General features: G+C 54.8%; 14 protein-coding genes across 25 annotated transcripts; 5 read left to right on the top strand and 9 right to left on the bottom strand.

Moving 5' to 3' along the window:
* Positions 1–228: 228 nt before the first annotated feature.
* Positions 229–615, bottom strand: KVP18_003369 (uncharacterized protein; the record flags this gene model as incomplete). The annotated part of the gene is made up of 1 exon (XM_067955049.1): positions 229–615. One exon carries the CDS (start codon positions 613–615, stop codon positions 229–231), a length of 387 nt encoding a protein of 128 aa, XP_067809765.1.
* Positions 616–773: 158 nt separating this feature from the next.
* On the top strand, positions 774–1,025 carry KVP18_003379 (uncharacterized protein; the record flags this gene model as incomplete). The annotated part of the gene is made up of 1 exon (XM_067955067.1): positions 774–1,025. The coding sequence occupies one exon, from the start codon at positions 774–776 to the stop codon at positions 1,023–1,025; it is 252 nt and encodes an 83-aa protein (XP_067809783.1).
* Positions 1,026–1,543: 518 nt separating this feature from the next.
* Positions 1,544–5,173, bottom strand: KVP18_003372 (uncharacterized protein; the record flags this gene model as incomplete). Of its 3 annotated transcripts, XM_067955055.1 has the most annotated exons (6): positions 1,544–3,194; positions 3,277–3,335; positions 3,367–3,526; positions 3,556–4,365; positions 4,394–5,076; positions 5,105–5,173. In XM_067955055.1, the coding sequence occupies 6 exons, from the start codon at positions 5,171–5,173 to the stop codon at positions 1,544–1,546; spliced, it is 3,432 nt and encodes a 1,143-aa protein (XP_067809771.1). The 3 variants fall into 3 exon arrangements, with proteins under 3 accessions (XP_067809771.1, XP_067809770.1, XP_067809769.1); XM_067955053.1 differs by lacking the exons at positions 1,544–3,194; positions 3,277–3,335; positions 3,367–3,526; positions 5,105–5,173 and having other exon boundaries at positions 3,552–4,392; positions 4,472–5,082; XM_067955054.1 differs by lacking the exons at positions 3,277–3,335; positions 3,367–3,526; positions 3,556–4,365; positions 4,394–5,076; positions 5,105–5,173 and having other exon boundaries at positions 1,544–3,214.
* Positions 5,174–5,577: 404 nt separating this feature from the next.
* On the top strand, positions 5,578–6,467 carry KVP18_003376 (uncharacterized protein; the record flags this gene model as incomplete). Its single annotated transcript, XM_067955064.1, has 2 exons — positions 5,578–6,025; positions 6,064–6,467. 2 exons carry the CDS (start codon positions 5,578–5,580, stop codon positions 6,465–6,467), a joined length of 852 nt encoding a protein of 283 aa, XP_067809780.1.
* Positions 6,468–6,592: 125 nt separating this feature from the next.
* On the bottom strand, positions 6,593–7,930 carry KVP18_003380 (uncharacterized protein; the record flags this gene model as incomplete). Its single annotated transcript, XM_067955068.1, has 1 exon — positions 6,593–7,930. The coding sequence occupies one exon, from the start codon at positions 7,928–7,930 to the stop codon at positions 6,593–6,595; it is 1,338 nt and encodes a 445-aa protein (XP_067809784.1).
* A 63-nt stretch (positions 7,931–7,993) lies between these two features.
* Positions 7,994–9,534, bottom strand: KVP18_003374 (uncharacterized protein; the record flags this gene model as incomplete). Of its 3 annotated transcripts, XM_067955060.1 has the most annotated exons (4): positions 7,994–8,360; positions 8,388–9,145; positions 9,174–9,480; positions 9,509–9,534. In XM_067955060.1, the coding sequence occupies 4 exons, from the start codon at positions 9,532–9,534 to the stop codon at positions 7,994–7,996; spliced, it is 1,458 nt and encodes a 485-aa protein (XP_067809776.1). The 3 variants fall into 3 exon arrangements, with proteins under 3 accessions (XP_067809776.1, XP_067809774.1, XP_067809775.1); XM_067955058.1 differs by lacking the exons at positions 8,388–9,145; positions 9,174–9,480; positions 9,509–9,534 and having other exon boundaries at positions 7,994–8,359; XM_067955059.1 differs by lacking the exons at positions 7,994–8,360; positions 9,174–9,480; positions 9,509–9,534 and having other exon boundaries at positions 8,384–9,097.
* A 134-nt stretch (positions 9,535–9,668) lies between these two features.
* Positions 9,669–11,679, bottom strand: KVP18_003375 (uncharacterized protein; the record flags this gene model as incomplete). 3 transcript variants are annotated; one of them, XM_067955061.1, is made up of 2 exons in its annotated part: positions 9,669–10,778; positions 10,807–11,679. In XM_067955061.1, 2 exons carry the CDS (start codon positions 11,677–11,679, stop codon positions 9,669–9,671), a joined length of 1,983 nt encoding a protein of 660 aa, XP_067809777.1. The 3 variants fall into 3 exon arrangements, with proteins under 3 accessions (XP_067809777.1, XP_067809778.1, XP_067809779.1); XM_067955062.1 differs by lacking the exon at positions 10,807–11,679 and having other exon boundaries at positions 9,669–10,622; XM_067955063.1 differs by having other exon boundaries at positions 10,672–11,679.
* Positions 11,680–11,698: 19 nt separating this feature from the next.
* On the bottom strand, positions 11,699–13,927 carry KVP18_003373 (uncharacterized protein; the record flags this gene model as incomplete). Of its 2 annotated transcripts, XM_067955057.1 has the most annotated exons (3): positions 11,699–13,268; positions 13,297–13,756; positions 13,786–13,927. In XM_067955057.1, 3 exons carry the CDS (start codon positions 13,925–13,927, stop codon positions 11,699–11,701), a joined length of 2,172 nt encoding a protein of 723 aa, XP_067809773.1. The 2 variants fall into 2 exon arrangements, with proteins under 2 accessions (XP_067809773.1, XP_067809772.1); XM_067955056.1 differs by lacking the exon at positions 13,786–13,927 and having other exon boundaries at positions 13,297–13,727.
* Positions 13,928–13,944: 17 nt separating this feature from the next.
* On the top strand, positions 13,945–14,196 carry KVP18_003370 (uncharacterized protein; the record flags this gene model as incomplete). The annotated part of the gene is made up of 1 exon (XM_067955050.1): positions 13,945–14,196. The coding sequence occupies one exon, from the start codon at positions 13,945–13,947 to the stop codon at positions 14,194–14,196; it is 252 nt and encodes an 83-aa protein (XP_067809766.1).
* A 260-nt stretch (positions 14,197–14,456) lies between these two features.
* KVP18_003378 (uncharacterized protein) lies at positions 14,457–14,915 on the top strand (the record flags this gene model as incomplete). Its single annotated transcript, XM_067955066.1, has 1 exon — positions 14,457–14,915. One exon carries the CDS (start codon positions 14,457–14,459, stop codon positions 14,913–14,915), a length of 459 nt encoding a protein of 152 aa, XP_067809782.1.
* Positions 14,916–14,931: 16 nt separating this feature from the next.
* On the top strand, positions 14,932–15,447 carry KVP18_003368 (uncharacterized protein; the record flags this gene model as incomplete). Its single annotated transcript, XM_067955048.1, has 1 exon — positions 14,932–15,447. One exon carries the CDS (start codon positions 14,932–14,934, stop codon positions 15,445–15,447), a length of 516 nt encoding a protein of 171 aa, XP_067809764.1.
* A 98-nt stretch (positions 15,448–15,545) lies between these two features.
* Positions 15,546–20,754, bottom strand: KVP18_003367 (uncharacterized protein; the record flags this gene model as incomplete). 4 transcript variants are annotated; one of them, XM_067955046.1, is made up of 4 exons in its annotated part: positions 15,546–16,755; positions 16,832–18,127; positions 18,156–18,286; positions 18,316–20,754. In XM_067955046.1, the coding sequence occupies 4 exons, from the start codon at positions 20,752–20,754 to the stop codon at positions 15,546–15,548; spliced, it is 5,076 nt and encodes a 1,691-aa protein (XP_067809762.1). The 4 variants fall into 4 exon arrangements, with proteins under 4 accessions (XP_067809762.1, XP_067809761.1, XP_067809763.1 ...); XM_067955044.1 differs by lacking the exons at positions 15,546–16,755; positions 16,832–18,127 and having other exon boundaries at positions 18,279–18,290; XM_067955045.1 differs by lacking the exons at positions 16,832–18,127; positions 18,156–18,286; positions 18,316–20,754 and having other exon boundaries at positions 15,546–16,709.
* A 27-nt stretch (positions 20,755–20,781) lies between these two features.
* On the bottom strand, positions 20,782–21,719 carry KVP18_003371 (uncharacterized protein; the record flags this gene model as incomplete). 2 transcript variants are annotated; one of them, XM_067955052.1, is made up of 2 exons in its annotated part: positions 20,782–21,012; positions 21,039–21,719. In XM_067955052.1, 2 exons carry the CDS (start codon positions 21,717–21,719, stop codon positions 20,782–20,784), a joined length of 912 nt encoding a protein of 303 aa, XP_067809768.1. The 2 variants fall into 2 exon arrangements, with proteins under 2 accessions (XP_067809768.1, XP_067809767.1); XM_067955051.1 differs by having other exon boundaries at positions 20,994–21,692.
* Positions 21,720–21,835: 116 nt separating this feature from the next.
* On the bottom strand, positions 21,836–22,024 carry KVP18_003377 (uncharacterized protein; the record flags this gene model as incomplete). Its single annotated transcript, XM_067955065.1, has 1 exon — positions 21,836–22,024. One exon carries the CDS (start codon positions 22,022–22,024, stop codon positions 21,836–21,838), a length of 189 nt encoding a protein of 62 aa, XP_067809781.1.
* Positions 22,025–22,135: the final 111 nt, after the last annotated feature.

Genomic DNA, 22,135 nt, shown 5'->3' with positions numbered 1-22,135 from the left:
CTCCCAGCACCTCGACCGTGTCAACCACGTCCCGCCCCGTAGAAGTGGGGTCCTCTGCCTCGACGTGTTCTCGTCCCCTTGGATGTACGTCAGGACCTCCCATTGGCTCCCAAGGTGCTGCTTCAGGACCTCCCATTGGCTTCCAAGGTGCTGCTTCAGGACCCCCCATTGGCCCCCAAAATGCTGCTTCAGGACCTTCCATTGGCTCCCGAAATGCTTCGTCTAGACCTACAACTTCCGAAGCAAATTATCACCTGTCAATGGCGGAGGCTCCCAGCACCTCGACCGTGTCAACCACGTCCCGCCCCGTAGAAGTGGGGTCCTCTGCCTCGACGTGTTCTCGTCCCCTTGGATGTACGTCAGGACCTCCCATTGGCTCCCAAGGTGCTGCTTCAGGACCTCCCATTGGCTCCCAAGGTGCTGCTTCAGGACCTCCCATTGGCTTGCAAGGTGCTGCTTCAGGACCTCCCATTGGCTCCCAAGGTGCTTCGTCAGGACCTCCCATTGGCTTCCAAGGTGCTTCGTCAGGACCTCCCATACCCTCCCAGGGCTCTCCACCTCAGCCGGCGCCAGCGCCGTCATTTCCCCTAGCACGTACAGGGATACGAGGGCCATCCCATTCACCGCAAATCGACATGCCATCGGACATGGTTGAAGTGCCCTTTTCCCCTTCAGTGCCTGCTACCAATTATCTCGTGGAGCTGAGTCAACGCTGGAAGGCTACTCGGCCTAGAGTGCATCAGGTAGCAGCACGCCGGGCACATAATAGCCGCATGCATCGCGCTGCTGAGGAACTCGAAAGCCACCAGATGTGGCAGGACTACCACATGCGCATGGCCCGCTACCACGATCACGTGAAGGAGTGTCAGGAGCTCAATGTGCCGAGCTGGTGGCGGCGTCCTCCGACTCCACCTCTGGGTCGCTCACGCATGCCGATGGAAGAAGTGTTGCGGTTGGGAGGGCTCAAAGCGCATGACAGCGACGCAGAAACGACGGCTGCAGGTTTTGATGTTTTGGATTTGTGAGTGATTTTATGATTAACGGACTACTTCATCCGTGAGGTATTGTTACCCTTCGAGAGCGCGGTGTTTTCTTGAGGAATCTCTAGTTATTGGGGAAAACCTTGCGGCCAGAGGCAGGTCTGGTGGCGAATACTGTCTATCTTGCTTTGGTACTTTCGATCGTGTCCGCCAGTGGAGCGCTTTGCCTAGGGCGCGGCACGAATCTATCTGTTCGCCAGGAGATCTGGGGGCCTCCATCCAAGATACTCCATCCTGCTCAATTCCTTTCGGTCATAAGTGACTCCGTACGTGCAAGAGGAAGTTTTGCCGTGTGACGTCAATAGCTAGCGCCACCTGCACGACCTCCGTCTCCACTAGCAAACGATTGACGGTCATAGGTCACAGGCGATCTACTGAGACCGTGCACCCGCGTATCCAACTTCTCACATAGTCGCACGATGCAGTTCGTAGTCGGCGTCCTGGTAGTACACATAGGTGGGACTCACAGGGACGCCGGAGCACATCTCAGCGGCGCCCCACGACTACATGAATTCCAGCAGACCGACCAGCGGGTCATGGTCAAAGACCTGACCGCACGCAGCCGCCTTCGCGGGACATTCGACCAGGTGGTGACTCTCGTGTATCCCAAAGATAGGTGACGCCGGACGGCAGCCTGTTGAGAGAGGGTCCCAGGTGTGTGCGACGCCGAAATCCCAACAAGACAGGTCCCGCACACGGACGTTTCCGCGAGTCAGTACGAAGTCGATCGCGCTCTTCCGGCGACGACGAGGTGTCACGTCATACGCCGGCATACAATAGTGTAAGTCGGCAAGGGGCTGCTCATCCAGCATGCCCGTGATGTCCTGGTTGAAGTCGCCGCAGACTAAGAGGGAGGTGTCACCATCAGTCAGAAGGCCTCGTGACTGGAGATGCGCGAACCAAAAACAGGCCACGAAGGCGTCTCGCCGAACAGTCCACTTGTTAACGTTGTGGTAAGAGACAATCAGAAGGGATTTCCGTGGGGTGTGTTGATAGAGACAACAATGACTTCGATTAATGACGCGGAACAGTGTTTTGAATCGCTCCTCAGGGGTATCCTTAGCTCGTAATACGGCATTCCAAAGCTCCTCCCACCCTGTTCTCGTCACGCCACGCACCCTCAGCGGCACCACAGTCGTGTGGCATTGACCAAGCGGCACACCGAAGACGAGCTGGTGGGCATGCTCGAGCAAACCACCGGGAGTGAGTCTCCTCAGCAAAATGCGCCTACGGCGAGCAATGCCAGCGTGTAGGGGAACGCCGCTGTACTTCAACGGCAGATCTCCTCCCAATTGCCGAACGAAGTTTTTCGTAACCCATTTGTTCTCTTGGAGCATGGCTAAATCGGCACCACAGGACTCCAGGAGGTGCCTAATTAGGGTCCGCCTCAGGTCACTGGTTTTTGAGCGGTTTGGACCGTTGATGTTCCAAGACACGAATCGGAAGCAGCTTGGACCGGAGAGGCCTTGCAATGCCGCGCCTAGCTGACTTCTTGACCAGTGGACGCTCCTATTGATTTCTCGAAGATCATCGGGGCTCAGTACCCAAGGGTTGCCTTTCTCAGGAAGGCCGAATGGCGCCTTAAGGCGGATATTTGCGAGGCAATCAGCAGGCGTCCACTCCTCACTACTGCCGAACTCCTCCTCGCTGTAAAATTCCGGAGTGGTTTGTGTCGGGCTTCGGGGCGTCAGAGAGCCGGGAGGCGTCCATCCCGGCGGAGGCAGAGGAACGTCGAGGTGATAGGGATCGTCCTCTACGGGTATGTGTTCGAGGTGGACACACGCCTCATGTCGGCGGCGTTTATTGGGGCAGCTGCAGCCAAATGGTGTGGGAAAGAGCGTCTCCAAATGAGTTACATCCTCGAGACGACCTGTGGGGACGATTTCGTTTAGGACGTCTTCTAGATCATTCTCGTTCAAAGCGTCCACCGACAGCAGGCATTCTAATGTGTGAGATTCCAAGTCACTGTCCGATTCGTTCACCAACACAGGATTGTCACTCCTGTCTGCTTGTTGTAGCCGGGAACCGGAGGTTATCGTTCGGAGCCGATTTTCAAGCGTTCGTCGCCGATCGTAGTTCTTGTGGTAGCACCGCCGGCAGAAGCCCTTCACATGGGTGCCCTTAGTCTTACTAGTGCCTGAAGAACTACACTGTCTGCAAGTCCAATGACTCATTATACATTTTTACTACAGATCTCTTTCCCGCATTCATGTTCCATACTTTCAGCAGAACTCACATCAAACACCAGCACTCCAACATACTGATCTCGAAGTCTCCTGACTCGTCTTGAACAAGCTGCGATATGGTGTATCACTGCGACACCTACAGACGAGGATTGAAACGAGCGACAAGGCTGGCTGTTACCATGCTTCAAGTCACTCGTTTCTATAAAAATAGCGGGTGCGTCGGCTCCCACAGCCAAGCTAGTCGCGTCATATGACAGCAATGTGGGATTGTGGCCCATCCAGTAATAAACAAGAGGGTGACTGAGTTATGGAACCCCTCGAACGCTCACGGCTTCAAACTGAACACGAAAGCGTTGGAGTTGCTAGATAGAGCGGTGTGGTGTCTTCCATGACCGGGAACGAAAGGAAGGTAGCAACCCAAGATCTCGCCGTCTCTGGTCCGGAAAACCATCAAACAAGGGGAACTGCTTTGCATCTTCAGTCGCCGGTCCATCGCAGTCCCCGAGCACCCATGTGTCTGGGTCGAAAAAGCCAGGTATGGGTCCAGCATTCGGTCCGCCTCCACCAAAGCAGCCCAGATGTCAGTCCACATAACTTCATCAAGAATTGCGGACTCCTCATGCAGACGCGGCCTGTACAATTTAAGTTTCGTGCCTGGCATGACGTAAGCGGACAGCAACTCGTGACTGGAGCTGTAGCTCGAGATGGACGTGGTTCGGATCGCAAATTGGAATGCCAGCTTGGTCAGATTGTCAAGCTCGTCACAGCTGATGGGTTTTCGTTGGAGTTGTCGACATTTCAGCAGGTCGTAGGCTCCTTGCTTGTTACAGTTGAGGAGCTTAGCCTCGTTCAGCTTAAAAAGAGCGAACACATATCTAATGAAGACCTTGGACCCCTCAAACAAGAAACTTCCAATGATACGGAGGAAGTAGTCAAGAGGCAGAGCGCTGGCTAAACCGTCAGCCATCCACCTGCACACAATTTCGATGATGTCCACCCCCTCCCCCACCAGGTGCTCCATCAGGCGACTCATATGCCTCTCCAGTAAGCCGACTACCAGCTGGATGTACCGGATGAAGTCGTTTACGGTGATGGACAAGTAGGGCCGCACCCCAATGCTCTCGCGCTGCGCGATTTGTCTGGGTGACGTCGGACTCTTGCACTTACTTGGAGTGGTTTATTATGTTGTGCACGAGGTTGAAGGTTTCCTCCTCGGAGAGGTAACAGAGCAGGACGCAAGTCAACGGGGGTAGCAGTGGACAGAATTCCACTTGATCCAGAGACTCGATGCACCATAGGATGCGCTTGGCTGCCTCGCGGCCTTTGGGATTCATGAGCTCTACGAGTCCGGTTACGTCTTCGATGCCGTGCCGCACAGAACCCATCATCGAGTTCTCATCCATAGCGGATTGTAGCGGGTTTCGGCTTATTACGTCACTGGACCTCGTGCGAACCCCTCCAGCAGCTGCCTGGTAGGCCTGGAACTCCAAGTACTGACCAGAAAGATCGTCGTCAGGCAACACATTCGCCAATGAGGAGGGAGAGTAGTTTTCCATAGTGCTGGCTCTATCACGTGGCGCCTGCAGGAACGACGGACCCCTCTGCATTTGAAACTGCCACGACTCCATGTCTTCCTGCATGTCAAGCTCAATCTTTCCGGAGTGCAATTCTAGGTTGATTCCTACGATGCCAGTACTGAAGGTGGGGATGTTCGAGTCGATAACCTCAGGAATTATGGAGCCGAAGGTGTTATTCAGCATCTTTGTGTAGAATCCCGGGTGCTCCTTCATCCAAAGACCAGTGTCGTGAGCAGCCATGTACAACGCAGACTTTAGGCCATCCGGAACACCCTGCATGAGGAAGTGTACGAGCCCTCACGCGACGAATTCCTATTTGGAGGTGGTACCTAATATCAGTCAAGGTCATGCTTTGGAGAGCGGTTGTCATCTCGGAGCACCAAAGGCCCTCCTCCACAACGTTCACCTCAAGGCAACGATTCTTGCGAAATACTGTTACGTCAACAGACGAGGTGGGTGCGAATCGGTGATGTTTCTGGACTGGGTCTTCGCGTTTACGAAAAAACCGCTTGCCGAATTTCTGGGGTCTAGCACCGCAGGGCCAGCACCGTTCTGTGTCAGCTGCTTCTGACGCTCACTGAGACCACGCTTCTCGCTCTCTGTTCGATACAGGAAAGGTTCGCTCATATACACAGTTTTAACACGCCGGCCGATAAACAAACAAGCAAAGCGTCTTAAAGTGCTCCTACATCACACATAACCGCAGCACTAAGGCGAAATGCCAAGTCCTTCCGGAGATCCCGACAGAAGTCGGAATATCATACATCCAAAATTATGCTCGCCAAAGTGCCTCCACCTCCGCGCCGTTCAGTGCTTTCAGCCGTGTTACTTCTGCCTCACACCTCTGGGGAAGTCTCTGCGGAGCGCAGCAATGACTATACGGGGACCTTAAAGCCCCTCAGAGAGAAGAATCCCGCTGAAGTCGCGCGTTGGATGTCACCTCCGTCTCATAAAACCAACAGAAGGCCTGTACCGGCCTCAAAGCGGCAGAAAGCGACCGCTCAAAATGCCCAGCGGCCGGCGAAGACGTATCTAGGTCGGTGGTCATCCTCCAAGGTCAGACAAGTAGTGGCAGTTGTTATAATCTGCCTCACTATCGCACTGGCTTGTGTCTTCCCTATCTTCGGATGGTACCACAGCGGGCAGTCTGCGATTACAGAGGTGTCTTCCCCTCTACCAGGCCTACTAGAAGTAGGGAAAGGCGTCCTAGTCGGGAACGACCGTAGGTGCATGTTGATGTCCTGCTTCACGTTGTTCCAGTGCATATGAGAAACGAAGATGGCGTTCCTGTGTTCCAACTAGGAGACGGGTTCTTTACACCTGTAGACGTCTTTTCCGACCGATTGTTCATACGAGCGCCCAACCCCCGCACAGTGAGGATGTGGGCGGCAGTTGCGCAGGCTAGAGTGTTTCAACGTGGCAAGCCGATCGTCCCCCCCTTTGAACTATATGGTCCCCAATCACTCAGGGAGTGGTTCAGCCTCCTATTCACGAAAACGCTCGAAACTCCCCAATGGAATGCCAAAGCTAAACTGATTTTTGATAACCTTGCCGACTTTAGCAAAAGCGCGGTCGTGGAGAAGACACCACATGGCCGTTATGCCTTGCTCTTCGACCACAGCAGTGAGAATTTGCCTCACGCCTTCGTTCTACGTGAAGTTTGACACGCTTTGGCAACCTGTGTCGATGAATGCATAGTGTATGAAACAGCAGACAAAGATCTTCTGACGATCTCCACTCCCAAGAGGTCTCACCAACTTGTTGTCACTAGTGCACAGTTAATATTTTACTAGCCACCGATGGGCGCCTCTTGGTTTTCAGTGTGCGTCTGAACGCCAGCGTGACGTGCGACTTCGCATAACACCACTTCGAGGTTGTTAACGCGGCTTTGGTGGGCTTCCAAGCTGTCACAGAGCAGGAACATCCCATCAGTCAGTTGCTGTCTCTCCTGGTCCAACTGAGCCTCTAAATGTACAAGGTCGGTCTCAAGGCGTCGGGCGCCGTCAGCAGGTCGACTTTGCAGCATATGCACCAGAAGGCGTTCTATTCGTTCCAGCCTGCTATCCAGTGCAAGGCTCTCAGGTGACATTCCGTCGGCTGCCCAGTCAGTCATCTTCACAGGGGAGGAGTCTACGACGCTTTTCATTGCAGGATTTGCAGGCGTGGGAAGGCATTTCTGGTTCAATTTCTGGTTGGACGCTTTCCTGTTCCCTGATGAGCGTTGACCGGATGATCGTTGACCGGATGCGTTCTTATCGCTCCCAGCCGCCTTCGTACTTCCCTTGGCATTCCCCTTGACATTCCCCTTGATATTCCCCTTGACATTCGCCTTGACATTCCCCTTAGCACCCGCTTTGATGCCTCGGCCAGGCTTGGGACTGGCTTGTCGCGACTTTGAAGGGGGGTTCTTCGGTTTTGGTGGGTATGGTCGGCGCAGGCTGTGGTCAACGCCGCTACCAGTGCTCGGTGACTCCGCCTTTACTTTAACTTTCTTAACCGCTGGTGCCCCGGGCAAGTCATCACCAAATCGAGTCTTCCTGGACGGGGGTTTGGGCGGAATGGTCTTTGAAGGTTCGAATTGCCCTGTCGGTTCGCATCGAGAGCCTGACTCCCCTTTTTTGCCAGATCTCCTGCGACGTCGCCGAGTTCTCCCACGTGTGAGCTCTTTTACAAAATAGCCACCGGTGTCCTCGTAACCATTGTTCTCCGCGTATGCTCGAACGATCCTGTGGTCGTCCATGAGTATAATCCGGAGCCCCGCAACGCCACCGAAACGAGTCACAAAGTAGTCCTCGATGTGGCGAAGGTCAGAAGGTGTAGTCGGCCGCCCAGTTTGCAAATGCAGTTCGTGACCTCTAGGTTTGCAGATTGCCAGCAACTGCCCATCAACACTGAATTGGATGCACTCCTTTTGTGCAGTCATGGCGATACCACAGGCGTCTAGAGGGTCTCTCGATGGGAGCAGGACCGTCGTGACGTCTTCGGTATCCTCCACAGCATCAGCCAGATCGCGTGATATCCGACTCAGATTAAGCCACAACGGACATTCGTCCACGTTGAGAAAAAGCCGGGCGCTGTCCGAGCCGGGCGGGAAGAACACGAGCAACCAGCCATCGTACGCGAACATTTTCGACGAATAACACGTCAACGCCGCTCCACGAACCCCAGCGCTGCCAGCGCGTGGGGGAGCTTAGGAAGCGCTCGCGCCCGCTGGCCGAGGAGGCACTAGTAACATGTGGCTACTCTCGGACAGTGCCTCCTCCACGGGCTCCAAGGCTCCCACCGCAGCAAGACTTGAGTAGAGAACCGTGCTCACACGTCGCGCATCCACAGGAGCCTCCGTGTTGATTGACTGGAGCTGCATTGTTTGGCGGAATAGCAGGTAAATCAGCACCAGGTTGCCGCAGTTCATACCGAAGAACGCATAGAGCATGGCTTGAGGATTCAGACTCAGGAACCCGATGTTAGCAAAGCTGACCACTCCTGTGGTCAGAAATATTGCCCCAGTCACCCGCCCAAACAGGTTGTAGCCGAAGTTATCAAAGGCAAAGCTCATGCTGAATGCTGAGAACTCCCTGTCTCACATCACCGGCTCCGTTGAAGCATCCGCCGCCGTGAAGAAGACACCCGCCAGAATATAGGCCCAGTTCTCATCCACGAGCGGCATGGAAATGCTGAGCGTCGCCGTTACGGCTAGAAAAATGTTCAGCACGAACGCTGGGGACCCTCGTGTACACCAGCCCAGTGCCGGAGCTATTATGGCGCCGAGCGCCTTGACGTAGCCTTGTATTTGGGCCATCCGGTCGCTGGTAAGCCGGAGATAACTGGCGTCGAAGAAGACCGTCGTGAGCGTGATCACTGAGATGAAAACGATGAAAAGCCAAAGCCTTGAAGTGTGTAAGAACGACCAGGGACTGAGCTCTTCCGACCGCACCACTAGCTGGGCTATCGGCCTTCCGGACGCTACAGAACGCCGCTGAGTCTCCGATGACTGGACGGAGACCGCACGAGTAATGAAGCTGGCTGGAACCGTGGGAACTTGCAGCTCTTGCGGTGCAACCTGCATTTCGAGCTCCTCCCAAAACTGAGAGTCGTCCTTGTCGGTTTCAGATTCCTGCGACTTGCTCAGCTCAGTTACAGAAACGCTCGACAGTTTCTCACGAGGCGCACTGTCGCCCGGCATCAGCGAAACCGCAGCAATTCCGATCGGCAGCAGCACGTACACGTAGAACAGCAGGAGAAGCTGAGTCACGCTGATGCCGGTGCCGTTGTGGATGAGCAGCAGGATCGGCATCGTCAGCGCACATAGAACCACGGCGCCAGATACGATGAAGAACCATTGCTGCGTAAGGCCACCGGAGGGGACTTACCCTGCCAATTGTAGGGTATACCTGACTATAGACGCTGCTGCTTATTCTATTGAATGCCGTGCCAGAACCGAATAGAACCATGGATAGGTGATACAGTTGCACTGTCTGGGAACTGAAACGGAAAAGTACGATGGCCAGGCCGTTAGAGATCAGTCCGATTGTCATACAGAGGCGAGATCCGAAGCGATCGTTCATCATGCCTGCGATGATACTGCACACCTGCTGAGTCGCACTGGCCGTCACTAGAAGGTAGCTGATCTGTTCTATTTGTTGGTCGCAGGTGAGAGCTCCGGACGTGCAGGTCCAGCTGCGTGACGCCCAGACCCAGCGCTCACCTGTAGATCCCATCGTTCTGCATCATAATGGCGAATGGCTGGAATCCTGCGTAGATGTTGGAGCCTACTGCGAGGTACAATACAGTAACCGACAAACGTATGTACTTCTTCCAGAACCGAGGCGTTTCTTGGATGACAGTTTTCATTTCAAATGCGAAGACTAGTCGTCAGGCTCGAGCCTCAACGTAGGGTGTTGTCTCATCAAGTCCAAAATAACTCCGTTGGACCACCCGAAGCCAGTCTGCACGTCGTACTCTCCTCCTTCGCCTGCCTTCATGTGCACCGTGCTCATCTTCTCGAACATGGCGTTGCTCTCCTTATAGGCGAGGTAACACGTCCGCACCCATTTGCAGGCTTGACGCCTTGCCAGCTTCACTATCTCCATATCATCGCTCTTTGAGAGGCCCTCAACGACCATGTGCACCAGAGGTGGCCATGCATTGTCAAAGTCCCACTGCTGGAACGTGCGCGTAAGCGATGTAGGAATCCCGCCAATGTAGTCCAGGGCGCCTGTGCGGTCGAGGTAATTCACTAGGCGCTTCTCCCTTTCAACTTTTTTCACAGAGCGAGGGTAGACCTGGCTCCACAGCAGATGCACATTGCTGGGAAAGAACTGCTCGTTGTGAACCAACTCGAAGTCCGGCGTCTGGAAGCAATCGAAATAGCAGCCCTCCTTCTCGTTCCACATGAAACTCTCGATCGCGACCGCCCGTTTGGTGTACTGGTTGGAGTAGTACATAGCTTTTATGTGCTCTCCCACTGAGTAGTGGAAGTCTCGAAGTGTGCGCTCGTTGTAGCCCATCAGAGAGTTTAGGTCAACTGGGATTACGCAGACTGTCTTCAGCTGGGGGAGCACATCCAGAAGCGTGCTGTTCTTGCGGCCGTATTCAGATCCGGGGCCTGCCCAGCGGGAACTGAAGTCCCATCCGGTCTCGCAGGCCGCGCGGATGTTTTGCATGAGACGTTTGCTTGCGTCGTCGTCCACACAGTTGTTTCGGAGAAGCTCTACGTCTTCCATGAAGCTCTCTGGCCGCGGCGTATCAGCAGCGGAGCTGTAGATGTTCACATGGTGCGTCTTGCCATCGTACGAGATTTTTATCGCTCTACGAGTCATCCAAAAGCTATACTCCTTGTCTAGCCACGGCAGTACCTCACGGATGAACTCACGATCTTTTGTGGCGGTGTAGTACTTCCGTAGCATCTGAACGAGGTAAGGAGGTTGGCTTCGAGTCGCATAATACGAGCGCGACCCGTTTGGGACGAACCCAATCTGGATAATGCATCTCTGGCTCCCTTACAGTTTCTACCATGTGACAAAAGTTGCGGATCATGCCCTTGACGGTGGAAAACATCTCGCTCTGCAAGAGCCCCAGTATGACCCAGTAGGAATCCCAATAGTAAATCTCTCTGAACCTGCCGCCAGGTATCACGAAAGGGTAGATGACGGGTATGTGAGTGTACCTTTTTGGGTTCTGCGTGACCTGGTCGGAGAGTCTGCGACCTAGATTGAGCCACAGTGAGTGAATGGATCGCAGAAACATCCGCAATCTAGGATCGGTGACCTGCTTGAAGAGCTCGATTTCGGACTTCCAGTCGGGGGGAATCCAATTGATGAACTCCACTCCAGGCTCATCAAACCAGGTGTTCTTAAAGTCCCTCATCGCCTGCCTCACGACTTCGTTACCGTCCTTTAACTCGTTCACGTCCAGATCAAGCATGTTGAAGGCATCGCGTATATCTCTTGAGTCCGCACGCGCAATCAGGTCGACTACGGACTTGCTGTCATCGTACAGGTTAGCCAGCTGGAGCGCCTCGAACACGGCCCCGGTAGCCTGAACACGGTCCCAACTGTGTGTCCTTGACAGGAGCTGGCTGTCGGAGTTACGTATGAGGCCGGTGCTCATGAAGTCGCTCAGGGGCAGGTTGGACTCCGGCCGGCCTAGGATCACGAGCTGCAGTGGTCGCTGAGATTGCGCCGGGCTGGGAGGTCTATCCCATCCGCCGATAGAGTTTAGCCGCTGGGACCCTAAGGCAAACGTGTCTGCATCCAAGCTATCGAGTGAAAGTAGGTGGGCGGGTTTCGACTCGGTCCCATCGGCCTCGACTAACCAGAGAACGGCGGCGCACTCTATGGAGAGCCAGTGGATACGATGAACATCCATGTCGAACATGAGAATCGTCTATTAATCTTTAGTCATTGCGAGTTTGGATCCACGACAACAGAGATCTGGTTTCTTCTTCAACCCACGCCGGTTCCAGGGACCTCAGCACCTCGACCCTCCACTCCATCAAATGAGCGTCGAGCTCCAGCTCAGGATTGATGAGTTGAAGCAGCAGCAAAACTCGTGCCTCCGTTTGTAGCACTTTCGCGGCCAGCATGCGTGACAGGTGTGTAACCACCAGAGAGGCTAGTGGGCCCTCAACGTCCTCGCGGACGACGATGACCTCCATCTGGCTGGCCGCACACAGCGCCCGAACAATGTAGGTCAGATCGGTAGCCAGTTGCTCAAGGGTAGCTTCTCCCTTGCGGTCTAGATACGAGTCTACGCAGGTGGTCATGATGGCCATGATGAGCACCAGATCCCCCTCTCGCCGCCATCCCTCTCGTGTCTCCTGGATTTCCGGAGCGAACAGCAGCAAGAGCTCGCCCAGATCCAGCACTGAGGGGCTCGGCGAGTTGCCAGCGGACTTGACCACCGATTGGGAGAAGGACTCCACCCAATTGTAAGCGAACGAATTAATCAGGTCCTCCGCGATAGACCCTAGACACTCCTCGAGAGACCTTTGTGTGGCGCTGAAAGAAGTGATGTTCAGTGAACCCTTGCCCAAAGCAACCTCATGGTTGATACGAGAAATAAGCTGGGCTCGAGCTTCTAACCTCTCGCTTAACGGAGCACTCCGCTTGCACTGCTCGGCCTCACGCCGAACTATTTCGGACAAGAGAATGTCGAATTCAGCAACAACCACTGCTGTAAACACAGGTTGATTCGCCATCAGCACGTTCTGGACGCCGTCAACGAAGCTTTGCATGGAACCCTTGGCTGCATGGTCCTCCCTCTGTCGCTTCAACGCCGCCATGAGGCCTTCAGATATACGGGTAAGTGCTAGCGTCGGGATAACAGAATGAGTGTCGTCTGGCAGGAGATTCTTCGTGATTGCCTCGATCCGACCGCAGAAGTCCACTGCCTGAAAACAGTCGGTTGCGCCCTCAGTGGCCATGGCCACAATGCGTTCAGACGCCGTCAAGGCAGCATCGGAGGACGCGTTGCGCATGACCTGCAGGCTGAGCTCCTCCGTTACCTCGGAGTTCGTGAGCTTCGCTACGAGCGCGATGTCTGTGTCGAGAACCGACAACAGTTCATGAAGGCTGGGGATCTGTAGCTTCCACAACTTCACGAGGCTCTCGAAGCTTTCCGCAACATCCACGCATTCCGCTGTCAGACGCGTCCAGACAGGGGCGAAATAGTACTGCGTTAGCCCAATGCGAATCGTTTCAATTGCCTTCACGACTGCTTTGTCTTCCTGAGGCCGCATTAAAAGGTACCCTCGAAAGAGAACGTGCACCAACCGAGAGAGCGCCCGTTTTTGATGGTCGGCAGCGGAGCAGTAGGCGCCCGCTGCCACAGACAAAAGCCTTTGCAGGTAGCCCATAATACGGCTGTTGTAACGCTTCAGCGCTGACCGTTTGGAGTCGTCCTCCTCGCCAAGCAGGGTGGCTGCGTCTTGTAGCGCCAAGAAATCTCGGATACAATCGCTGATTCTGAGTGAGATTTCCAGCCCAGTCTCACAGTAAGCCCGTGGTCGCGCTGAATTCACCGGCTGCGCGTGAGTCGCCGTAGATATTACCTCTTCCTTGGGGGGCAATGGTATCCATCTTGTGGACCAGGTGAATCAGGCCGTCGAATAGCGGAATCTCAGCGCCAACATCGTCTATGAACGAAAGGGTGCCTTCAGCGCTGAGTGCGGGAATTGACTCCACCAAGCGCAGCACATCGGGCACGGCGTCTTTGAAGCTTGTGCGCCGTTTTAGTGCCAAGAGGTGCTTGTCCAAAGCCGTGAGTCGCCGGTCCCAGCAACTAATTTCCACAAGAATGGTTCGGGCTTCAGACGCCTTCTCCTTTGCACGAAGCAGACGTTCGATTTCGGAAAACTCGCTTGCATCATGCTTGAACTGAAGATCTCGGATTGTCCTCTGGGTGGTTTCCACACCGTCTCTCATGGTCCGGAGAGAGGCCAACAAATCCTGGGCTGCGTGTCGACTTGCCACAAACTCTCACGTCTAGTCATCCGAGCCTTGATGGACTCGATCTGCTTCTTCTTCGAGGCGCGAGACATCTCGAGCCGCTCTCTCAACTCGGCACATTCCGCCACAGAGGCGTCGTGTTCGAGCCACTGGTTAAGGAACGCGGAATCTTCCATTCAAAATTCACGATTGAATGTCGGCGGACCTCGCATCTCACAGAGAGGAGTCTGCCACGATAGCTCGGGCGGAGAGCCTCAGTGAGCTGCTCGCTGGACTCCGCGGCGACCTTGTAACTTTAGAGGAGTATGCGTACACCCGACTCAAGGAGGCGAACTCTAATCTCGTGGAGCTGCAGGCAAAACATCGAGTAGCGGCGTCTAGGAACGTGTTTCTGAAAGACTGGGTGAGCTTCGGGATCGATTCTTATCAAGTGCGAAATCGTTGAAGACAACGCTCACAGTGTCGTTCGACGACTGGAACATGATAACTACAGGCTGGCTGAGTGCATGTTCTTCCTGAAACAACGCCTAGAATTTTGCGAGAAGTGAGGCTCGTTTCGGGTGTAGAATAGTCAGTTCAATCAAGATGAGTGGTCACTGGTCAAGCATAAGCTCGATGAGATGAACAAGCTCATTCGACAGTCGGCGGCCTTCAGCGATATTCGACACCTGGAAACATTCCCTCCTTCAGAAGCGGGAATCCAGGATGGGAGCCTTCGTAATCTCCCTAGTTGGTATTCACTCAGATGTTCACCACCTCCGAGAACAGCAGCTAGAGCGACTGACTCAAAGCCTGGATGTCGCCCAACACGCATTGGATAAGCATGTACGGAAGTCTGCGCTGCTGCAGCAGAACAACGAGAAACTTCAATCCCAGTTGGACTCATGCCAAAACGCTCTGGCAGCGGAGAACAGGGAAAAGAAGGAGCTACAGCGCCAAGTTAAATCCCTCCAGACGGCGGCCCAATATCACGAGTGGATGCACCGCAAGGCCCAGAAAGATCTGGTTCACAAGGTAAACGAGAACGACCGAGCAGCGCTATCGACCCTCATCAGCACCGGAGAACTCACTTTAGACTTCCTGGTATCGTTGAGGTCCGAGACTCAATCACTTGTGGATCTTATAGTGCAGTGCTTCACTCCGAACACATCGTCTGATAAATAACATCATCATTCTTTTAATGCTGTCATCCGAGGTGAAGCGAGTCATCAACGCCAGCCTCAACCTTAGCAAGGCAAGTGACGTCGACGCGTTCACCATCGAAGATTTCCCACTAATCGAATTTGCCGGTGCTGCCAGAGAGACAAGGGTGGCAGATGATAACGTCAGCATTCGAGTTCTAAAAGGGATAGATTCAAGCCACTTGCTGGTGCGATATTCAGAGGACTGGCGGTCTCACAAGAACTTCGGGCTGGTCCTTCGGTGCCTGGAGAGCCTGGACGACGACCTCACGTTCCTGTTGCGCCAACGAATGGAAGGTGAGCCAACGAGGCTTCTAGCATCAGACTCGGACCTGACGCTGCTCGTGACGCATGGCATGGTGAAGAAGGTGGGGAAGGAGCGACTCGCATCAGCGATGGAGCGGCTGCTCACATCTGTAATCGTGGCGCTGAAAGACGAACCCAACGAAGATGACCAGTTCGCAGAGATCTGGACAGCCAACGTCGCCACTCTCAACGAGTCATTAAAGGAATGACGGGCACAGCAAGCCGAGCCCGAACATGAGAAGCGACATGAAGTAGGCCATTGCCGGCACCGTGGTCGTCTGGATGTGGCGTGCATGTCTGTGTCGCCTTAATGCCCGCCCCACTGTTTGAACTCCTGGAAATACTCCTCGCATCCGACAATTTCGTGTGTCACCAGGCTCTGCAGGCACCGATCCCGTAGAGTGCTGCTTAGCTCTGTGTCTATCGACAGCTCTGAGCGCAGTCGCTCTAAGTGCCAAAAATGGGAGCGCAGGGCTGATAGGTGGTGCTCAGGGGGGATCATGAACGTTAACGGCACTCCCACAGCGTTTATAGGAGTTGGTACACCCAATAGAAAGCTGATGGTCGGCAGGAGGTCTACCTGGTCGATAAATCCTGGTCCTTCTTGAAGATCAAAAGGCGACACGATGAAAAAGGCGGCATCGAGCTCGTCTCTTGTCGCGCCTCCATGACTACCAGTCATTGTCATTCCGTGATCGGACACGAGAAGGAACATTGAATTGTCCATGCCTTCCAGCCCTTGTAAGGCCAGCCGGCTCATAGCGTCGTGGTACGCGATTTTCCGGGCCATCACATGCGAATCTACCTTGTCCACGTGACCTGCGTGGTCAACGCCAAGCGTGTGCAGCACACTGAGTCTTGACTCGTGGACGATATCCCGTGTCCACCGACCAGAGACCAAGTCCTCCAACGAGGCCCATGCTGCATCGTCCGTGCTGTCGAGGTCGAAGATGTCTAAAGACTCCAGAGGCTGGGAGTCGGCGTGGAGGTCATCCCCGAATAATTTTTCCCAGGTGTTGTCACCAACGAAGAAAACGGGATGTCCTGCCCTCTTCAACTGTGCCACTACATTGTCCACAGCCAGTCGTCCGCTGTGCAGACTCTGCAACATACCCAAGAACGACGGATAGATGCCTGAGAGCATGGCCTGCAGCCGCTCCGTTGTGGCTGTCGGGGCGTCCGCCACGAACCGCAGCACTCTTGCTCGATCTGGATAGGTCGTTGCTGTCATCTTCACAAATGGCATCTGGTTCTGATGCTGGTGCATCGGTTCCTGCTGCCACTGAATGCTGTCGAACCGCAAACCGTCGACCAGGAGCATCAGCACTCGCCGCACTACGGGCTGCCGCTGGTGAGGCGTGTCCAGAATGTCAAGCCAGTCACATCCCTCGCTCTGACACGCTGACAGCTTCAAGCAATCCACCTCGAGAATATCACTGGTGCCGTGCAATATCCGAGGCCAAGGGCACATCGACTTTGCAAAGCGGCGGAAGATCCAAAGGAAGCCCACCACATACCTAGTGCTTACACTCCCAGCATCACCCACCACATCGTGCTAGCCACGCGCATACAGAATTCGACAATAGCACTCACTCTCTACGCTTGCGATGCCTGATCCGACCAAACCAGCTTGGACTCGGCGGCGGTCCGGCAGGCTCAGGAGCCTGTCTGCCATGTTTACGTTTTTTACCAAACCATCGTCGTGAGGCCTGGTCTTCGTCGGGTTGTGCCAGCTGGTCCATTGTGTCGAAGGCTCCACCGCTAGGAGGTGCCTTCTTCGCGGGAACGGAAGTCGATGAGGATGGCCGGTTGACCAGCATGATCGTCTCGTCCGGGGAGGGATCCAGCACAAAGCTCGCATCGGATTGGTGCGGGGACACGTACGCGCTCTCCTGGGGCTCAGCCCCCTCTGACACCCTCTTGTTTTCCGGTGCAAACCACGTCTGCTGCTCCAACATGCGTGTAAACGACCCCTGACGGCCAGGCTTCCTTTCTTGTGAGACAGGAGTCGTGCCGCCTCGAAGGGGCAGGCTCTTCTCTGGAGTCCTATCCACCGAAGAACGCTCAGTTTTGTGCCCCGGCTTGGCTGGTTTGGCTGGCTCTGCCTGCTTGGCCCTTCGCTTCTTGGGAGTAGGTGGGAGCTTGCCCATTCCGCCAGCCATAACTTTTTTCTTGTACGCTTTCTTCTCTGGCGGTGGCGGGATATTTTTTTTAGTACTCTTCTTCACTACGGGGAGTACCTTCTTGTGATCGGGAGAACCTGGCTGCCGTCCCAACTTCATAAACGGTGGTGGCTTCTCTTGAAGCACGCGAGGCTTCGTTTGCGGTTTCGTTGCGGGCTTCGCTGCTGGTGGTTTTGCTGCTCGTGGCTTTGCTGCTGGTGGCTTCGCTGCTGGTGGCTTTGCTGCTGGTGGCTTTGCTGCTGGTGCACTCGACGACGACGACTTCCTGACACGCTTCCCGCCAGAGTCCGCCGGACGGTCTGGGGCTGGGCGCCTCCTCCGCATAGATTCTTCAGTTCTGTTGAGGCGATAGAGCTCCTCCAAAGGCTCTTCGGAAACGCCAGTGGTCTCGAGGTCGAAACAGAACAGAAATCTCGGCCAGAGGAAACGGTCGGCAGGGTAGCGTAGCCCAGAGATCAACATGGCAAACCTCCACTGCGCCGTTTGAGAAGACGACCTCCCTTTGATTTCCACGACCGGCACGGCGATGTGCTGCATGCCTTCTGGCAACCCCTCGTCTGCTCTGCGCTTTCGTAAGAAAATTCTATTCTTATCGAGAATGTCTGCTGTGTAGATGGTTCTCGGGAACCAAGCCATGTAGGTTCCGGACCTCAGTTCCTCTTCGTCAACAGCAAATCCGAATCCATCGGCTTCCGCAAAGCACAAACTGCATCAGGTGTCCGGTTCGCCCTCACTAGCACTGCGGATCGTGGGGGAGGATCGTCCGCGCGTCCGGATGCGGCACCTTTACCAGCGCGCGTTTGAGCGCGCGGTATGAATCGAAGGGCATATTGCGGAACGTAAGACTCTCGTAGAATTTATCGCGCTGACTGAGACCTTACATGAGCTACCTACCATACTGACGAGTCGCATACAGCGATCGGAGTCGAGCCACAACGTCGCAGATGTGTCCACCCAGAAGCGGTAGATCTCCTTCCCGTCGCCCCATGCCAAGTACCAGCCTAAGCTGTGAGTTACGGGTGACTCGACCTCTCTTGCCAGAGGGGCCAGAAATCCTACCGCTTGCAGGTAAGAGTCGAAAGCTGGAGGTTCTGACTCGGCAAATTTAGTGATGTCCAGCGCCGATCGCCACCGCTCTCTCTGCTCAGGTCTAGTCAGTTCAAAAGCCAACTCCCGAACGTCATCCGCGTCGTTGAATAGAACCACGACATGGCGACTGCCCACCTCCAACCCAATGAGGTCCTCCTTGGCAAAGGCATGGAGGGGCTGGCAGCGGACTCGGGGATCGTAGTCGTCGAAGACTTCCATGACGTCTGCCATCACCATCACGCACGCCCCTCGGAGAGCTTCGTTGCTTGAGAAGTTGTACTCGAGCTCCCTCATGCTCGCAAGCCTGTCATTGAATATCTGTGGGCTAGGGAAGAGGAAGAATAGCACGTGGTGGGCCGGGTAATCCTCGTCGATGTTGGCTTGCATGTGAAGAGTCTCGGGAAAAACCACCCACTCGGAGGAGCGTCGCGGTACGGTGGTAACAGAGTGGCCTTCCTCATTTGTCACCAGGACAAAATCCCCATTGACCTGGAACATATCCTGAACGCGGTGAAGTACAAGGATTTCTGGTTGTTCCGCAGGTAGGGATGGCACCGGCACGCTGCTGATTCGGATTTCGTTCCATCTCAGAGAAATCATCGCTGTTACCAGGAGGCACCAGCTCTGGTGGCGCATGTTCATCAGAGTGTAAACATTAGTGCGGTCGTCGGCGTCTGTGATTGAGACCCGTTCGTGCTTGTAGACGGTGATCAGGGCTTGGCGGGTCTCGGTGTCGATGCGGCAGTCTGCGACTCGAGCGTTGAATGACATATCCGATCGCATCCCATCCAATGATCCATTGGGTCCGGGTAAACTCTGAACCCACTGTCTCGCAGCCGTGTCCACGCCTAAGTGCATCGTGTTGGTTGGGTAGTTCCAAGCCACTAGGGAGTTGGGGTTCCGGGCTGGCAGCGTCGTGTGGCCATCGACTTTGACGCCAGCTCCGGACACCACGACAGCGAAAGGCCAGGTTAGCCGAGGCGTCCCTACGGAAGACTCTACTCGTTCAGTCGCTTCCAAAAATCCTCCGTAGGTCAAGGCCATTCGCCAGCGATTGGCCGAGTCGCGACTGCGAAACACGATGACGTGCATCTCTTCCAGACGACCTCCGGTCCCAAGGATCTGCAAGACCAAAACGGTGCCAGAGATGTTTACACTGCCTCTGGTGTCGTCAGGGACGAGAGTAAAGAGAATTGCTCCGGGAGCGTTGTCAACGGGGTTCAACTCGTGTACGAGGAGATTCGACTTTCTCACGACAAGAAGCCTGGTAGAAAACCCAGGGGGAATGTCCCCAAAGTCGGCTACTCCGAACTGAGAAGTGACATCATCGACGTCAGTCTTCTTTGGCAGCTCGCTTCCCGCCAGGATCGCATGGTCGACGATGGCCTGATAAAACACTGACGGGTCTGGGGTCACCTCGTAGCGTGGAGGGCGCAGCGTCTCGCTGTCGAGCCCTCTGAGGAGGTCTTTCATCAAACGTCCCTGCTCCTCTAGAATGACCATTTGGCGCAACGCTAGGTTATCTGATTGTACTGGCCTTTCAGGGGGTGCTGGATCGGGCTTGGAAACGGGGCGGAGGTCCTCATCGGAAGACAGCAGCTTCGCAGGAGGAGCCGTTGTGAGTATCACAGGAGCGCTCAGCGCCTTCTGTTTTCGCACGTCAGCTAGCATGCCCTGAAGGTTGACGATCATCTCCTTTTGTCCAAGGACTACCTCGGCCTGTTCTTGCAGCGCAGACTGCAAGTTAATGAGGCTTCGATGGTTGGCCTCCAACTCTTGATTGCCCGCCCATAGATTGCGCATCACGTTCTGGTGAATACGTTCTTGCCTGTCCATATCACGCTTCCCAGACGCATTCGGATCGAGCGACTCAACGAGAGCCTTTGCCTTTTCTTGCAACTTCCGAACCTGGGAACGAATGGCACTTTTAGGGTAGACTAGTCCTTCAGAGGAGTCGTTCTCCGCACTCTCCGAGTGTTCTCCCGATAGCTGGAAATTAATCGATGATGTCACCCTCTCCAGACGAGAAGTTTGCGATTCCAACTCAGACGGACGCTCATCCGAAACGGTTTTGGGCCTGCGCTCTTCCAAGACAGGCTTGCTTTTCTTGACCATGATGACAGGCGATTTCAGATAGTCGATGCCAGCTTCTCGTTGGGCCACATCTAGGACTTCGGAGGCCAAACTTCTTGGTGGGGCCTTTGGAAGCATTGCACGCTGGGGCGGACCCGCAGGAGGGAGCATATAATTAGTCACGGAGTGGAATTGCCATCAACCGAATTCACAGAAGAAAGACAAACGACGAGCTAGAGCGGCTCTACTGGACCCATTAGGCTTCAGATTGAGGTTGGTGAGCACCAATCTCAATCCGTCCTTGTTGGCGCAATCAATCCAGTGCTGTGTTAGCCCCATCATTTGGCAGAAGTGCCGACGAGGAGTCCCTGAGAAAGGCTCTATCTTCTTCAGCACGCTTTGTGATCGCTTTACCTGCCACAGCGAGGACTATGTGAAACCTCCCAGCGGCTCACAGTCACGTCTACAAACTGCTTGCCCATACACTTGACGTACTCTTGCGACTCGGCAATTCTGGCCAGCAGACGCTTCTCATCGTCCTTTCGCCTTTGGGACTCGGTGGCCCGCCTTACGAGTTCGGCTCTCTCGTCGCTAGCGTGAGGGTCGGCCAAGCCCGCATCAAGGCGGTGAACCTGCGCCAACAGCCCGTCAACTGCGTAGCACATGGTGGGCCCTCGTTCTGCCGTTTGGTTGCAGGCGGGACAGACAAAGTCCATCTTCTGCTGGAACCACTGAGTGATGCATGTATAGCAAAAAATATGACCGCAATCAAGGGAGCACGAATCGAGCACCCAGTCCTGGCATACAGGGCATGTAAGGTGATCTCTCAGCGCTTTTAGAACCTTGTCGGGGGTGCACTCATCGAGTGACCTGCGATGCCTTTTAGGAACGCTGTCTTCACTGAGGTTCCTGGGCCTCTTCCGACAGGCATTCTCCTTGCCTGCGCTTACGTGGGCGGCGGTGGGCATCCAGTCCTCACCGCAGATGGCCAGTAATGGGGCAGACACCGCATTTGGAGGCGAACGTTCTTGTGACGTTGGCGCTGGACAAGATCGCAGCTGCACGTATTCTGGGAACAGTGAGTCCATGTCCTCGGCGGAGAAGTCCATCGATTCACAGGAGCTCGAAGACTTCATGAGGCACCTCAAAAAATACTGCTTCACCGCGCGTCAACCTATTCGGAATTTGCTCAGATGGACAACATGGCGACAGTGAGGGCGTTGGGGGGTAGACATTAGATTGTAGGCGCAGACTACGCGTGTCCTCGAATTCTCGAAGGCGGAAGTGTTACAGTGACCTCCATATCCCACACGGTGCCAGTGGAGGTGGAGACGCCAGTTGCCAAGTCAGCTCGGGTACCGTATTCTTCCTTGAGGTGTCTGTTGAACCCTGAGGAGGCGGCCAATCCTAATCGCAGCCGTGGCTTCGCATCCCTTGACATCGCCCTGTTGTCTCTCCAAATCGTGAACGTGAAGTCTTCAGAATCCACAGGCGACCAGTCCCCCAGTGTAGAGCTATTGTCGAGGCTCTCGAGTGTGTTGCCCTTCGGTGA

Source organism: the organism of the source record quoted next, assembly GCF_019968955.1.
Source record: "MAG: Porospora cf. gigantea A chromosome Unknown PgA_NODE_326_length_22135_cov_334.775, whole genome shotgun sequence".
NCBI classification, from domain to species: Eukaryota; Apicomplexa; class Conoidasida; order Eugregarinorida; family Porosporidae; genus Porospora; species Porospora cf. gigantea A.
This window is presented reverse-complemented; position numbering and strand designations above follow the sequence as displayed.